At 51.5% G+C, this 16,684-nt stretch overlaps 1 protein-coding gene across 2 annotated transcripts in view; it reads left to right on the plus strand.

The window, feature by feature from the left end:
- The window catches only part of HSPA12A (heat shock protein family A (Hsp70) member 12A), a 156,061-nt gene that overhangs the window by 125,868 nt on the left and 13,509 nt on the right, over window positions 1–16,684 (plus strand). For both annotated transcript variants that reach the window (XM_023511611.1, XM_023511612.1), the window contains 5 exons: window positions 473–558; window positions 1,973–2,100; window positions 4,945–5,131; window positions 7,269–7,373; window positions 11,063–11,179. In XM_023511611.1, the coding sequence (XP_023367379.1) occupies window positions 473–558; window positions 1,973–2,100; window positions 4,945–5,131; window positions 7,269–7,373; window positions 11,063–11,179 (623 nt within the window). The remainder of the gene's footprint in view (window positions 1–472; window positions 559–1,972; window positions 2,101–4,944; window positions 5,132–7,268; window positions 7,374–11,062; window positions 11,180–16,684) is intronic.

Raw genomic sequence — 16,684 nt, forward strand, 5'->3', positions numbered from 1 at the left:
AGGACACTCCTAGCAGCTGTTCTCCTGCCCATGGTCCTAGGATAGGGGTTGTTGATCTTTGCAGAAAATGTCCTGCACCCCTTTGGGAACCTCAGAGCTGTGGATACTCTTCCAAGAAAATGTGCACAAACATTTGCACATAATCTCAGGTGGCCACATGCTCTGCCAGTCTATCATGGAGCCCTGGCTCAGGGCACAGCCAGGAGCTGGGTGCTTTTGGGGAATGATCAGCATCTCCTTCTTAGCAGGGGGTGGGTGGCACAGGGAGGCCTGGTGGTCACTGGGGGAAATGGGATATCTTATTTGGTCAAGTTCTGAATATCAGAAAGAGGGAATGCTGGAACGGATGCCCTGCCATCCTGGCTGGGGTTGGGCCCATCTGTGAACCCTGGAGGGGCATAGCAAGGCAGCCTTCAATTCTGTTCCTGGGGTCAGCCCATGCCAATGCTAAGGACGCTGTCTTTCCTTTCAGAAACGGCTCCCACATCTGCATATTCATCTCCAGCACGGAGTCTTGGGGACACAGGAATAACGCCTCTGTCCCCTTCCCACATTGTGGTAAGAAGTGTGTGTGTGTGTTGAGTGCATGCTGACTACTTGCTCATTCTGGGTCTGATCTCACAGTTCAGGCTGCTGCTGGCAGCCCTTTCCCCTTTCTGGGTGGAGAGTAAATTGACCTGGGAAGAGCCACATGAGCCCTGCAGAGTCCCTTCCCCACTCAGGCCCTGAAAAGGCTTCTGTGGTGTGTGGCTGGAGCTTCTGGAGCTTTGGGCAGGTCTCAGGGGCAGGCAGGGTGGGAGCAGGGCTCAGAGCCTGCAGGGCATCCTACTGGAAGGAAGCAGCCATTCTAGGTGGTGAATCAGTGAAATTCAGGAGCTTTGCTGATGGCCCTCAGCTGCCCTGCCTGGAAGCCTGAGGCTCTGTAATTGCTTGAGCAACAGTGTGCCAGTCAGGGAAGGCCTGAGCAGTGCTTTGCTTACAGTGAGGGGGCTGGGGAGGCGCTGTTGCGCCCACCATTCCCTGTGCTATGAGCAGAGATGGATGCTGTGGGGACCGTTCAAACAGGTGCACAGGTAACCAGCCCAGGTGAGTACCTGGAAGAGAGGGCAGCTTTGTGTGAGCTGCTTAGATGTACAAAGAAGACCCTGCCAAGAACTTGGGAGTTGTCACCACTAGGTAGGGGTGCCAACTTGTCCTGGTTCCCTGGAACTATCCTGATTTACACCAGAGTCCCACATCCTGGGGACTGAGAGGGTTGGTCCCCTTGGGCCAGGTCATGTGGCTGTCAATCTCTGCACCCTGAGCGCAGGGTGTGTGAGGACGGAGGGCAATGTGGGGAGAGGCCAACTGAGTGATGCCATCCCCACTTTAACCAAGACAGGACAAATCCACAATGAGTTGGTCTTATAATTCGGAGCTCTATGGGAATTAAAAAGAAAAGAATCTACACTGCTAAGGAAAAAATGAAGGTTAGAAACGTGGCACGAACTGACAAGTGACTTGACAGCTGAGGAAAGGCCCCTGGGCTCTGAGGTGCTGGACTCACGAGTCCAAGGCTGGTTCAGTGGGATTGAGCTGCGTCCTGGGATGCTCGCCTCTGCTCATGGGCATGGAATGCTGGATGGATGGAGTGGTCACCTGAGAAGTCTGGCGAGGTCTGCACAGAGACTGGGGGTGGGGGAGTCAGCCCTGAGGGCAGTTTCTGTAACTGGGCGTGTGGTTGGTAGAGGAATGTTGGCACACTGCAGAGAGGCCCTCTCCGTGGGCATCTCCATTTCTCCCAGAGCCTCTTGGGTAGGGGTTGAGGTTGGCCCACCCTCTCCCACGGGTCTCAGGTGGCAGCCTTGAGCTGGGACGTGAAATGTCCTTCTGTCTATAGTGGGTACATAGCTGGGCAGGGTGGCACCATCCAGGGTGACTTCCTGAAAGCCAGGACCGGCCCCCACCTGAGAGCTTCTCTGTATGTCTGCAGAACGACGCTGACCCTGACGTCTCGGAGCAGCAGTCATTTCTCGTGGTGGTGGCCATCGACTTTGGGACCACGTCTAGTGGCTATGCCTACAGCTTCACCAAGGAGCCGGAATGTATCCATGTGATGAGGTGAGTGCTGTGGGTGGGGAGGGGCGGGAACTCAGGGAGGGGGGCCAGCATTAGGCCATGAGCTGGGGAAGGGTCCTGAGGAAGAGGACCTTGGCTTCTGGGCCAGCTTGGAGCAGATGGCCTGTGCCACTCGGGGCAGGACATTTCTGACCTCTGAGCGCTGGGCTCCTGGTCTGTAAAAGCATTGGTTTAAATCTGATTCAGGTGCTGTGGGGAGGGGCCTGTGCAGTGGGTTTGAAGCCTGGCCTGTGTGAGAGGTGTTGACCCCTGTGGTGTCTACAAGGGAGATGATCTGGGTGCCAGCTCAGCCGATTACTGCATGACCTTAGGCAATCACAGAACCTGCTAAATCTCAGCTTCCTCATCTGTGAAATGGGGATGATAATAGTCCCTGCCTTCTGGTGTATGGGGTGGGTAAATGAGATCACCTATCAGGTGCTCAGCACACAGTGAAATGTCAGCAGGGAAGGTGCTGGCTCTTTTAAGTGAAGAGAAGTCATAGCGTGATAGTAGGCGGAGCAGAAAGCCTGCGCCAGACGCTTTCTGCTCTCCCCCACGCGCACCACAGGCCCTCACCCTCCTATCCGTGGGTCCCAGTGTCCATGAGGACTCTGGTCTATCCTGGCACTGATATCACCCAGTCATGATCTTCCTGTAGATCTGTGACCCCTTAAAGCTCTGGAAGCCTGGGATCTATCACCCCGGTTTTCCAGTTGCAAAGGATGACTCTGAAGATATATTATAATGGGCTTTGCAGTTCCTTAAACTGAGTAATCATGGAATTTACTACTGTTGCCATAGTAAGATTTTAAGTATTTTTATAAAGGGTTATGTACAACAAGTCAGAATAAAAGGGACTCCCACTCCAATCATGGTTTGAGTCCTACCTTTTCCCCTGAAAGCCAGATGTGGCTCAGCCTGAGGCTGTTGTTATGGGATGGTCCAGAGACTCTTGGCTGTCATCTCATCAGGAAATAATGAAAAGCCAGCTCTGCATCAGCGACTCCTGATGACAGCATAGCCCTCGGTGTTCAGCTGCCACCAGGTGCTACCTCCACTTTGCCAGACGGACGCTGCGAGTGTCATGCTGCCATCACCACCGCCTGAGATGGAAAACCTCAGTGGGAGGAACATGTTGATAAAAGCTAGACTCGGTTCTGGGCAGCTTCTCCATAGTTGTCCTAAGAAATATTATTTCCATGGAGTAGAAAATAGAATAGATAGAGCAAGACGACTTTGAACTTGCTCGGGAGGAATGCCTAGTTCGGGGCCTTAGAGGCCTTATCTGAGTCCTGGTAGAGATTTTGGAGGGAGGTTGGTTCTACTGAATTTTATTTCAGTCACGTTAACATAATCATGATACAGGCTGACAAAGTTATGAATGAGAAAATTTAATTTTTTGTATTTAAATAGGAATGAAGGAATAAAAATTTGAAGGGAAAAAAAGCTTGTAGGATCATCAGCTACTATGGCACTGTCCATAGTAATGACAGCCTGTCTGTGAAGGGCAGTGTGCTGCCTGGCATAGGGACTGTCCTTGTGTCTCAGTGCGGTCACCTCAGGGACTCAGGGACTTTGGCTTCTGGGGGAAAAGCTACATCCTGATGGAAATTGGCCAGGGGTGATTCTAGAACCATCTGTGCAGCAAATCTCTGTGGAGGCTAGTGCTCCATCTGGACTCTGGCCCTCCTGCTGCTTAATAATGCCGTGTCGGGAGCAGGTTGGATGGCTGGAGCTCATCTTCCCTGGGGCACCACGTCTCTACCTGGGGTCATGCACAGGGGTCACATGGCTTACGGCAAGCCGGGAGCCAGCCTCTGAGCCAGGGCTGAGGGGGAACAGCTTGGCCTCCTGGCAGCCTTGGCTTCTCTGCAGTGGCCCCAAAGGAAAAGAAAAATGTCAAGTCCCCTGCCCTTCCCAGCCTGCTTCCTTTTTCCCTCTGGGATGGCTCGGCACCCCTTTGTCCCCACCTCTCTTAGCCTATGCTCTTTGTCTCTGCTCCCAGTATAGGCCTGGTCTCCTCATCAGGCCCTTGGTTCTAATGAACAGCAGGTTTGATTGAACATGCCCCTACTCTAAGACCTGCAGTGGCTCCCCATTAGTCATGGACTAAATCTCTAAATGAGATTTAGTCATGGGCAGAGTATTCCTCAGCCCAATGCCAGCTACTTTCCAAATCTCATTTCTCACCCATTTACACAATCACTCTTCCCATTTACACACTCTTTCTCCAACTAACACAATCACTTAGCATGTCCCACACATGCCCTATGCTTGCCCACTTCTGAGCAGCCTGGAGTGTCCTTCCCTCCTTTGAGATCCGGTTGTCTGTTGCTGCTTCAAGTCTCCACTGTGCCCTGCACTTCTTTCTGCCCCACAGCTGGCACCTTATATCCTCTGACCTTGGGCCCTTTATTTCTCTCTGATAAGGCAGGTATTCATGGATTTATTTATAAGTACTGTGTTCGAAAGAGGACTCAAGCCTGCTATCTGCAATTGAGTGCAGGCACATTAAACAAACAAACAAACAAACAATACATTACCTATCAGATCATGAGCTATTTGAAGCCAGAAACATAAGTTTCATGCCCGTGTCATTGACACCCAGCATACAGTACATGCTCAATCAATACTGAATGAAGGGACAAAGGCAGACATTGTTATCAAGCAAGAATTGTCACTGGCCTGTTTTGTTTTTCTTTTTAACTAAAGGCACGTGTCTAGTCACTACTCAGTCAGCTTAGTGCCCATATCACTGACACTCATGCGTACAGTAGGTGCTCAAATCTGTGCTGCTTGAACTGGGATTTTGAAGACATAATCTCTGCCTTCCCTTGGTGGCAGGCGATGGGAGGGAGGCGACCCCGGCGTGTCCAACCAGAAGACTCCGACCACCATCTTGCTGACTCCCGAGAGGAAGTTCCACAGCTTCGGGTATGCCGCCAGGGACTTTTACCACGACCTGGACCCCAACGAGGCCAAACAGTGGCTGTACCTGGAGAAGTTCAAGATGAAGCTGCACACCACCGGGGTGAGAGAACCTCTCCCCTGGCCCCAAGTCCTCGGCAGTGGAGGGCCAGGGTTCCTCCAGCCTTTCGGCAGGAGGAGTGTCTTCCAACCTAAGGGGCCCTCGGGTTTCTCCCAAGTGGAAACCAATTTTATTTACCTTGATTTTAGGAAGAACCTGGAGCACAGAGCACTTCCGTAGAATAGGCACTGCTTTCTGACATACATATGGGCAGGGAGATAGAAATTTGGGATATTTAATGACATGCTTATCTTGGAAGCTGACCAATTAGTGGACCCTCACTGAAGGAGCATAGGGTGCTGGGAGTCCCCTGCCATGCTGGGAGTTCCTGCTTCAGTTGCTAGGTTGTTGGGAGCTCTGGGGATCCTGAGGGAGCCATGTGGGGGGCTGAGGGTATTTGGAGGTCCTAGGGGCAGTGGTTATTAACTAACCAGTTTGGAAGTATAATAACAGCCATTAACAACTGGCACGTCAACCCTCCACAAGGGGAGGAGGAGCTCAGGACATCAAATGCCCAAAAAGAGGAAGTTCTGCTCCCAGCAAACCAACGTTCTGTAAGATGGCTAAGTCAAATAGGCATCCCCTACCCTGAGCTTTATAGAAAAGCTTGGGGAATAGGATAGAATTTTTCCATTTAAGCATTTTATCCCATAAATTTCCCTTAAGTCTCAGTGCTTAGAAAGGCAGGATGGTCATAACCTTTAAGACCACAGACTCTCAGGCCAGGTGGCCTCTGGTAACTTTGAAAAACTTAATCCAAGTTACTTAACCTCTCTGTGCCTTGTTTTATGTCTCTATTATTTGGAGACAAGGACAGTGCCTTCTTCATGGGGACAGTAAGGCGTAAAGGAATCAAAATGCACAGAGGTCTCAGAGCCGTCCTGCTGCACAGTTAAGCTCTAGGCAAGTGCTAGCTCTTATTATCATTGCTTTGTCTGCTAAGTGTTTGCAGATGACAAAACAAATGTTAATGGGGAACTCAGCAACCAGACTCGGCCTTCTCTGTCTCTGTGCTGGTGCTGTGATTGTCCTGCTCTGAGGCAGAACAGCCTTTGCTAGACCAGAACTGCTCTTGTCTCACCTGATAGGATTCAGTGTGAGAATCAGGGTTGCACGGGGAAGCACAGCAAGTTTTTCAATTTAATTCTTAATATTCAGAGCTATGGCTTCCTGGTGCTTGGTCACCTTTCTGGGCCTGGGAGCTGCTGCTGAGCTGAGAGATCTTTGCTGAGCACCTGGAGCAGGAGGGATGAGCAGGCTCAGATAGGCCAGGACGCCACCCACAGGCTCCACATGGCTGGTGGATTAGTGACTGGATGCCCCTTCTCCCTCCAAAGGCAAAGCATAACCACGCAGCCTGGATCAATCTGGAGGCCACACTGATTGTTTTTTCCCCTGGCAGTGTATAAGCTTGTGGTTTGGGGAGACTTGGGGTTTCCTTCTGATTTTTGCTCTCTGCCTGTCCCTACCCCACAGGGTCTTTTCTTATCAATTCTTAAATGACCTCTGTCCATTCCAGCGTCTGGGCTCTGTAGAGCACCCTCTGTCTAAGGACCACACTCAGCAGCTGTTTTAGCTTCTAGCAGAGAAAGGAAGGCAGTGATGCTGGGCTCCCAGGGGATTAGACAGAGCAAGCCTTAAAATAGGAGCTCTTCTATTTCGGTGACTTGGTTGGCAGCTTATCAGGGAATGAGAGCTTCATGTTTGTTTAGCATCATGCATGGCGGTGAGTTGGCACAATTCAGGCCTCCATCGGAGGGGAGTGACCATGTGTGTCCAAATGTGGAAATAGTGTGCACATCGCACTGGGAATGGGGTCTGCTGCCTGTTTTCTCTTCCTGACCTGTGTTGCCCCGAAACCTTTGCTCACGGAAGATCCAGAAGAGAGAGGGGGAGGGAAGGAGGGAGCAGTGAAGGTGGGGCCTGGAGGGAACAGCCAGAGCCTCCTACACAGTAAGGTGACAGTGCTGCCAGGCCCCATTCTGGGGCATTCACCGTCCTAACCTGCTCCCTCAAACATGGGGAAACACAAATACAGCTCATCGGATTCTCTAGGTCTCCAAGTAGCTGTCCTCAGAGTCCCAAGACATGTTCCTCCTGTATCTTCTTCTTACTGTTTTGTTCCTCTCCCCCCTGCCAGGACCTCACCATGGATACAGACCTAACAGCAGCAAACGGCAAGAAAGTCAAAGCCCTGGAAATCTTTGCTTATGCCCTGCAGTACTTTAAGGAGCAGGCGCTGAAGGTAGGACTGATGGCTGAGGCTGGTCAGCCAGGTGCTGGGCTGTGTGCCTGTGCCAGCCCCATCTCTGGGGTGGCTGCACCTGCCGGCTAGAGGGAGAGTCTGGGCTAATTAGTCACCAGAGGGCAGGACGGGCCCTCACTTGCTGCAGGTGGGAATGGGAGATGGTGCAGCTGCTTTGGAAAACAGTTTGGCAATTTTTCAGAAAAGTAGGCACAGGGTGATCATAAGACCCAGAAGACCCAGGAATTCCACTCCTAGGTATACGCCCAAGAGAAATGAAAGCAAGTCCACACAAACACAGGTAGCGTGCGTGGCAGCATTATTCATACTGACTAAAAAGCAGAAGTCACCCACATGTGCCTCAGTGGATGCAGGGACAAACACACTGTGGTCTGTCAGCTGTAACAAGGACTGGAACTCCGATGGGTACTACTGGATAAACCTTGAAAATGCCACGGGAAGTAAAAGAAGCCAGGTACACAAAGCTACATTTTGTATGACTCCATTTGTGGGAAATGTTCAGAACAGGGGAAGCCTCAGAGACAGAAAACAGGGTGGGGGTTGCCAGGGGCTTCGGGGAGTGAGAGGGGTGACTGCTAATGGGTGTGGGTTTCTTCTGGGGGTGAAGAAAGTAGATAGTGGGGTTGGTTGCACAATCTTGTGAGTACACTAAAACCCACTGAATTGTATACTTTAAAGGGTGAATTTGATGATATGTGAATTACATCATAGTATGAAACCCCAGGAAACATACTTTACAGCTGTACAGTGTCAGGCAAGGTACTTTCTGCCAGCTCCCCTTTCCTAACCTGTAGAATGGGGTGGGTGCTGTACCGTGTGGGTTGTTGGGTATTAAGGGTAATATTGGACATGCAGGGCCCCCTCACCCGGTAAGCACTTGGCAAGTGGCAGCTGCTACATCTCCCCCTCCTCCTCTTCTGTGCCCCAGCAGACCCTGGGGAAGAGCTGGTAGTGTGAAGTGTGAACCCCTTGGATCGTCCTTGCGAAGTTTTGTGATCATGATGGCCCAGAATGCCAAAAACTGCTGATTTCAAAGTGGAATCTGGCTGTCCACTCAGTGTTGCCTCCCACAGGCATGGTGACGAGTGGGTGGCAATCAGATGACAAACTGAGCTTTCTCCAAGAAGAATGGAGCTTGGGAAGCATTTGGTATTATGTGATCACTAGGAGAAATTTAGTGAATTCTGGAAATAGAGCCTGACTACTTTCATCCATTTGAGTACCTTTTTTTGTTTTTCGAGTATCTTTTATGTGCCAGATCCTAAATGAGTGTGGCTGTGTAGAAACCAACTCAGTATACAGGAGTGCGTGGTCAGGGCCAGGGTGAGGGGGACTGTGGGCATTGGTGGAGGGAGAGATTCTGTCCAGTGGCGAATGGGGCTTGGGGGCCCACAGGCAACATCTGGAAGGGTGGGTATTTCCCAATGGTGGAATGGCACAAGATCAGCTCCGGGGAAAGAATACACAGCAAGCAGCTGTGGGAGGAAAGCAGCTGTGGTGGAAGAAGGGCAGGCGGGGGCTAAAGCCAGAACACCCAGCTCAGGATGAGATCGTGCAGAGCCATAAATGCCAAGACAAGGCGCTACTTCTCTGGTCACAGGAGCCATCACAGGCTTTCCAGTAGGGGGATGACATGGTGCTGGGAAGTACCAGAGTGCCATAGTCTATCTGTGCTGCTGTAACAGAAGACTACAGACGGGATAATTTGTAAAGCATAGACTTTTATGTCTCACAGTTCTGGAGGCTGGCAAGTCCAAGATCAAGGTGCCAGTGGGTTTGGTGTCTGGTAAGGGCTTTGTAGTTGGAGCCTTGAATACTGCTTCCTCTGGGGAGGTGGGGAAGGAACGTGTTCCTCAGAGGGGGAAGAGTAAAAGACGGGTGTTCACTTCCACAAGCCCTTTTAGAGCAGCATCAATCCATTCACGAGGGCAGAGTGTTGTGACATAAACACCTCCCCTTTGGCCAACACTGTTGCACGGGGGAATGTTTCTGACACACAGTATAGAGTGAGAGACCCCGGAGGTCCTGGGAGCCTTCCAGGTGGAGAAGAGCCACGTGCAGCCCCCAGGCTCAGGTCCTCAAGGTGTGTCTGAAGGGTGAGAGGGAGGCTCAAGAGTCAGGACCAGGGGGTCATTTGGGGACTGTGAAGGACAGTCCTGACTACCAAGAAGAAAGAGTGGCTGGGAGGGAAGAAGTGGTTCTGGGGAAGCATCGTGCCACCAGAAAGGGGAAGGGCACAGCCTAGGGGTGGGCAGGGGCTGGATGTGTTCAAGACGACCCCACCAGCCAAAGGCAAGAGCACTGTGAGACCCCTGGGATGGGGAAGGTCATTCCAGGCAGTGGAGAAGTAGACGGGAGGAGCAAGCTGAGGTGGATCTGTGTCAGCTGAGGACCAAGGGTCAAATGTTGTGGGGGATGGGCCAGTGGCCGGTGGCCCAGGAGACCATGAGAGAGTATGTCTGAGGCACTGAGGCAAGTCTGTGGCAGGAGAAGGGCCGAGGAGGCAGAGCCCTCACGGGCCCTGAGAGGAGGAGCTGTGGGCACTTGGGAAAATTTAGGACTTGAGCAAGTCTGTGACAAGGACACGTGTTTCAAGTTTGCCAGCAGGAGAGGAGCACTCAGCCATCTCAGGAGAGGAGGGAGGAGGTGGAGGGACGCCCGGGAGGGTCAAGCAGGGGCACGGGTGGTTGTTTGTGAATTCCTCAGCGCAGCCAGGGAGGCTGCGGGGACCTGCTAGCACCTTCCAGCTCCTCCCAGCAGGGCAGGAGAGAGAGCTGTTGGAGGGGACATATAGGGACTGGCCCCTTACAAGGGCTGGCTGGTATTTGAGGGGCCAGTGGGTTCAAAGGGAGTAGCTATTGTGAGCTTGACCAGAGTAAGCTTCAGCAGAATATTCTCCAGAGGGACCGTCTCAGTGGTCGTGGAATGAAGCTGTGTGTGGTTCATCAGGGAAGCAAGTGACAGAGCCTGACACGTGAGACAGATCATTAATGCCAGCGCCTTTCCCTTCCGAGCTGTTCCCTTCCCCTGAACACACTGCCTAGGGGAGCTCGTCATTCCTGTTTTGAGTCTGTTTCCTTTTAAAGAGTCTAAAATTGCCTGTCTGGCCATCAGTGTCCTGCTTAGAATCTGTCCCTTTGCACCACTCATCTGTGTGGCAAAGCCCAGTGCACCGGAAATAAAAATATTATGATAAAAATGGCTGTTTCACGTTGACCCAAAGCAGAGGTGTTCTTTTAAAATGTGTTTAAAAGAAGTTTATCAGGTGTACTTAGCACTACTGCACTGTACATGTAAAAATGATTAAGATGGTAAATTGTATGGCATGTGCATATTTACCACGAAATAACATTTTTATAAGAATTTTAAAAGGCAATAAAAGAAAGTTTATTGATCAAAGAGGAAGTTAGTTCAGTAAGAGGGTGGGCCAGACTCAAGATAACAATTTGAAATAATAATTTTCCATTAGGAAACAAACAAACAGGAAAATGTCAGCCTGTTAATCTCCTGGTATCCCCAGAGCTGACACTGGTAACTTCAGGCAGCTATGGAATTGACCCTCAAGAGTTTGTGGTGGGAAGCCTGGATTCTCAGCGAAGCCACAGGAGGCGTGCCCTTGGGGATCAGCTCCACCACTTGACCTACATGTTTATTTTCTTGGGCTTTAGGAGCTGAGTGACCAGGCAGGTTCAGAGTTCGAGAACTCGGATGTCAGATGGGTCATCACGGTGCCCGCCATCTGGAAGCAGCCCGCCAAGCAGTTCATGAGACAAGCTGCCTACCAGGTGAGGGCAGGGCTGGGCAGGAGGGGCTAGAAGAGAAGACGTCCTCAGTGGTGACGGTAGCCCCGCTCAGGTACCTCCCAGCATCCACTGGCCTCCTGAGGAGGCACCGAAGAGGCTCCCGTAGGCAGGGTAGGGGGCAAGGAACCTTCTCATTCCTCTGCTTCTTCCTGGGGGAGGGCAGGGGTCAGTTTGGCAAACCACAGGAGTTGGCTCGGTTTTCTTCCTGGCTCTGTACATTTCCAGGTCAAGCTCCCACAGTGGATTTCCCGGGGCTGGGATTTCCAGCTTGGATTCAGAGATGTTTCTCTGTGGGTGAATGGAAAGGAGAACCTGAAGGAAAGGCCTTGGGAAATGTGAACATTTGAATAAGAAAGGAATGAAGATAAGGCCCTTGGCCATGAACCAGGCGTTCAGTGTGGTGTGGAGGCTGAAACGGCATTACCTGCTGCTGGGAAATAAAGGAAATACGATTGTCCTCAGCTCACTTCCCTCAGAGGGGCACACAGGGCACCCAGAGGGGGGTGAGGGCTGCCAGTCCTGTGTGGTGGCCACTCACCCCCTGGCATGGCCAAGTGGTGTGCCAGGCACTTCAGCCAGGGAGATGGACACTCCAGTGCCCATGGCCAGCCTAGCCCTGTGGGCACTGTGGGCACCATTGGCGCTACGGACCAAACAGTTCTCCCACACTGTCTGCAGACTGCTTGTGCCATTATGGCCTCCCATAAAGGCAGGAGTGGCTGGTCATGGTGACAGCTGTTCTGGTCCCCAAGACACAGCTAACTGTGTCTTGTACTATTGTAACTGTACTGACCAGTCACTGCACCTCTTTCCTTTTCAGGCTAAAAATAAGAACTGACCCTTCTACGGGTCACACATTTGCTGCCGAGGCCTTCCTGTGGGCTGGGAAAGCCATGGATCTGGAAGAGCCTTCCTGGGAAAAACTCGGAATGCTGGCAGTGTCTCTGCAGATGGCCGTGTCCTGCTGTCCCATCTTTGGATGCTGCCTGCAGGTTGATGCTACAGAAAAGCTCCACGATGCCCATTCTGTCAACTGTACTGTAACTGTACTATTGTACTTAAACCCCTGGGTTCATGAAAACCCACCCCTGGGGCATGGATCAGCCCTCTGTGCCCAGAGAGTCAGTTTTCTGAGTTTTCAACTGAGGCCACACATGGCATGTCACCAAGGTAACAGATGTCCCCTTGCCCTGGTCATGTCTCTCAGGAGATAGCCTGCCCACCTTTCCCAGGGGACATGTCTCTCATGTTGGTGTGTGTTTGCATGTGTGAGCCTTTCTTTAAGAAACACCCACAGAATTGACCTTGAGCCCCAGAATGTAGTAAACAGGCCACAGGAACCTCTCCCTTGGGCGTGGCCACCAGCAGCATGCACATGTCAGGGCCAGGGGCGTCCCCTTCCTGTCTCCCCTTCCCTGGGCTGTTTCCCTGCTCTCTCCTTCCTCTGCGCAAGCGTGAGAATCCAGCTCAGTGGCTGCATCTGCCAAAAATAGATTTGTTTTTATGGGGACGAAGGAAGAGGGTAGAAGTTCCAGAAAGAGGCAAGTTCTTTTTAAAAGGGACGGGGATAAACCGCATTGTAGCTGTCAACAGAATGGGCATCATGGAGCTTTTCTGTAGCATCAACCTGCAGGCAGCATCCAAAGATGGGACAGCAGGACACGGCCATCTGCAGAGACACTGCCAGCATTCCGAGTTTTTCCCAGGAAGGCTCTTCCAGATCCATGGCTTTCCCAGCCCACAGGAAGGCCTCGGCAGCAAATGTGTGACCCGTAGAAGGGTCAGTTCTTATTTTTAGCCTGAAAAGGAAAGAGGTGCAGTGACTGGTCAGTTTGTCAGGGCTGTTGGAGCCCTGGGCCGGCTCTTCTAAGGGCAGCCTCTTGGAGTGGATGGGGCAGGCAGGGTGGGCCCCTCACACTGGGGAGTCTGCGGAGGAAACCAGGCAGGGGAGGGCACAGCATCCCTGAGGGTTTGGTAGACTCAAAATAGCCCACCAAGAGGAAGTGGCCCAAAGTTCCTGGGCAGGGACAACTGTGATAGGTGTTTATGGACATGGGGAATTTGCCTTTTGCATGCCCACAGACTATCCCTGCAGGCTAGGTACCTCTGGGAGAGTGTTTTTACAGCTTAACGTTGGATTCTCTGTAATTCTGATTTGACACTTGTTTTCTACTAAGTCACTGAGTGGATTTAAAGATGGTAGCAACCATTCAGTCATCCAATGTTCATGAATTTATTTATTCATTAAACAAACCTATACTGGCAGCCTTCTATACCCCTCCAAGGCAGGGCTCCTGCTCTCGGGCTGCTCACAGCCCAGTGGCTCGTTGAAGCCTTTCATACTTCTGGGTTAGGGATGTGGGCATATTAGGGGCACAGTTGCTTTGTGGACTTCTCTGCAGTCTCATTAGCCTGACTTCTGGAAGAGTCCTAGGACAGAGTTGAAATGAAGCTCGGGACTCCATGGCCCAAATCAACATCTCTCCTCTCTCTCTCCCAACTCCTCATTATTTTACAGAATAAGAAAGATGTGTACCTGTGATGGTTAATTTTATGTGTCAACCTGAGGGGGCCATGGGATGCCCAGATACTTGGTCAAATCTTATTCTGAGTATTCCTGTGAACTTTGGGCTGAGTTCACAACATTTGAACTGAGAAAAGCAGATCACCCTTCCGGACGTGGGTGGGTCTTATCCAATCAGTTTAAGGCCTAAATTGAGCAAAAAGTTGATCCTCCCCTGAATAAGAGAGGCATTGGTTTTTTCCCTGCCTTTGGACTCAAACTTAAGTGTTAGTTCTTCCTGGGTCTCAAGCCTGCTGGTCTTTGGACATAAATTATACCATCGGGTCTCGTTTGTAGCGTTCATAATTGCATTAGCCAGATCTTTATAATAAATACATACATACACAGAGAGGAAGAGGGGGGTTGGGGACAGAGAAAAAGGGAGAGAGGGGTCTCCTCTACGGGCTGTTTCTCTGGGGAACCCTGACTCTTTCAGTACCTGAGCACAAAACATGGCTCAACCCAGCAGCCTGACTACCAACCCTGACACCCAAAGTGCATCCCATTGGCCTGACTTCCAGCTGAAAGAATGAGGTAAACAGGTGGTCCTATCTCATCAGGGCAGTTGAGAAACCACTGGTATCCATTCCCCTTGCACAGGAAAAATAGAACCCTCCTTCCAGGCTTATGCAACCCTCCTGAGCACAAGTTCACAGCAGTCAGGTGAGGGCTGAACTTCCACATCCCACCTTCCAGGTGGAGGCAAATGGGGCCCAGAAGCAGAGCTGAGAGCTGATGCTCTAAGTAGCATCTTCTGTGGTGAGAGGCAGGTCTGCAGTCCTGGGGCCTCTGGCTCTGCCCATGAGGGCTGAAAAGCAGTGTAACCAGATAGTTTCACCAGTGTCAAGTGCTTGTTGAAAAAAGGGGTTAAATCTCTCTCTTTTATAATTTGCAGACCCAGGACTCCTTCAGGCTCTTTAGGAGTAGTCAGTGAAAAGTCAGTAGCAGAAAGCACAGCTGATCCCTCTTCGGAGGCCTTTAGAAAAAAGCTAGAACTAGATGATAGTTCACTGAACTGGGGTCAGGGCAGGGTCATGGATAGGAAATAGTCCAGTTTATTTCTACAGGCTTTTTGCTGCAAATGTGTAACTCTACTAGGTTCCAGAAACCTGTGAATTAAATGATGCTCCCATGTGTGCGATGATCTAACATGGAAATGCAGCTTGCATGTGCCTCCCATTCTGAACAAGCTGCAGTGAAAAATAATGACCAGGAGAAACTGCACAACCCCCAGAAGGGGTGCAGCTGTAACCCCTTTGTAGCCTGACAACGGACCAGCAGAGCACTTAACTGGCCAGGCCACTTTTTTTCTCAGCTGTGGACACAGTCTCTTGGCAGATTTCCCTGGCTGATGGATTGTGGAGCTGAGGAGCAGAGGAGTGGGGTAAACACCATTTCCTCAGGCTCCCTGGGGTGCGTTTTTCTCACCTGCTTCTCTGGAGTGAGGTTTGAGATTACAGAGAAAGGCTGGAAAAAGCTACTACCCCTGCTGCTCAGATTCTGGGGGCGGGGGTCAAATGGAGTAACTTGTTCTCGGTTCAGACACTTTCTCTTTGTGGAATCCTTGCTCATGTCTGCAGAATGCTTATGTTTAGTTCAGCCGAACCAGGGGCCAGGAAACTGCAGAGTGAGGGCTGGCTGGAGGGGTGCCAGGTTCACTGGTTGGGTAGCTGTCTCCAAAGCACCTCCCATATGCCACGGGGCAAGGAGACCTGACTGCTGCCCTTAGAACACCTACATGCATCATCTCGCAGGAGAGGCTGCACACGTGTGCACTGTCTGTAAAGTTGGAGACAGAATGCGTGACATGCTCCGCAGGGGCCCCGGGGGAGCCCTCACATGGAGTAGTAGCTGAGAGGTGCCAGCTTCCATGGCAGAAGTAGCAAAGGCGGAGAGAATGTTCTGCTCCAGTTGTCTCTGGCCTGATCCCAGGCAATAGCCCCACAGGTCTCCTGAGGGCTGCCAGGCACAGGGCTGCTTCTGGGGATGATGGTGAGTGTTTATGTACAAGCAAAGCCTGCACTTCCGGGCGCTGCGTCCTCCAGCCAAGGGATAAACATCTGGGTTTTGCAAGTCTAGGCCACTTTTTACCATTGTCTCTTTTTCTTGGAGTCCACAGCAGCTCTGGGACTCCTCTTGGGGAGGTCAGCTCTGCTCTGTGGCCTCCCTGGGAGTTTGCTGGTGGTACATAGCCACTTATTCTTGATGCAGAGTGTAAGTCAGCTGGTCCAAACATAGAAGTGTAATTGCTTTGTCCTTGGCCTTCCAGACGCTGTCCCGCCCCTCTCCGACCTTGCCCTTCTCCTTCCCTCTGGAGTGGGGCCCTCTTCACCTCCACTCCTCACCTGCATCCTCTCCCTGGGACCTTGAGGAAGCCACTATGGTAATTCGGAAAATTAAAGCTATGGCTGCTGGCCAGGCCAGTCCAGCTGGGGAGGGACAGATGAAAGGCTCCCCTGAGGGGGACAGCCCCAGTGTTCGGGGCGGACTCTGAGCGTCTCTTATTAGCCCTCTCAGGATGTGGGAGTGGGGGACCACTGTCCTGCTGGATGGTCAGTTACATACCCTGCACACTCAGACACCCTCCAGTCATGGGATGTTACTCAAGGCTTCTTACTCCCCTGCAGTTCTGGATTGGATTTTCCGTGTAAAGGTTTCCCATCTAAGTCAGAGCTCCGGATCAGAATTTTAGGGACATCAGTAGAGGAATGACAGAGCTTGTTTGCCACAGTCCAGGCCCGTGTTGTCTCAGTGGCCATGTGGGGGCCTTGCTGTGGCAAGTCCCACTTGGGAGACTGACATCCCAGTGGGACATGATGACAGTAATGAGGCATCTGAGCTACACCACCTTTGCCTTTCCTTTCTTTTTGAGGCAGAGTCTTACTATGTCACTCTAGGTAGAGTACTATGGTGTCACAGCTCAC

The sequence above is a fragment of the Otolemur garnettii genome, unplaced genomic scaffold (assembly GCF_000181295.1).
Source record: "Otolemur garnettii isolate 467f Iridium unplaced genomic scaffold, OtoGar3 scaffold00021, whole genome shotgun sequence".
NCBI classification, from domain to species: domain Eukaryota; kingdom Metazoa; phylum Chordata; class Mammalia; order Primates; family Galagidae; genus Otolemur; species Otolemur garnettii.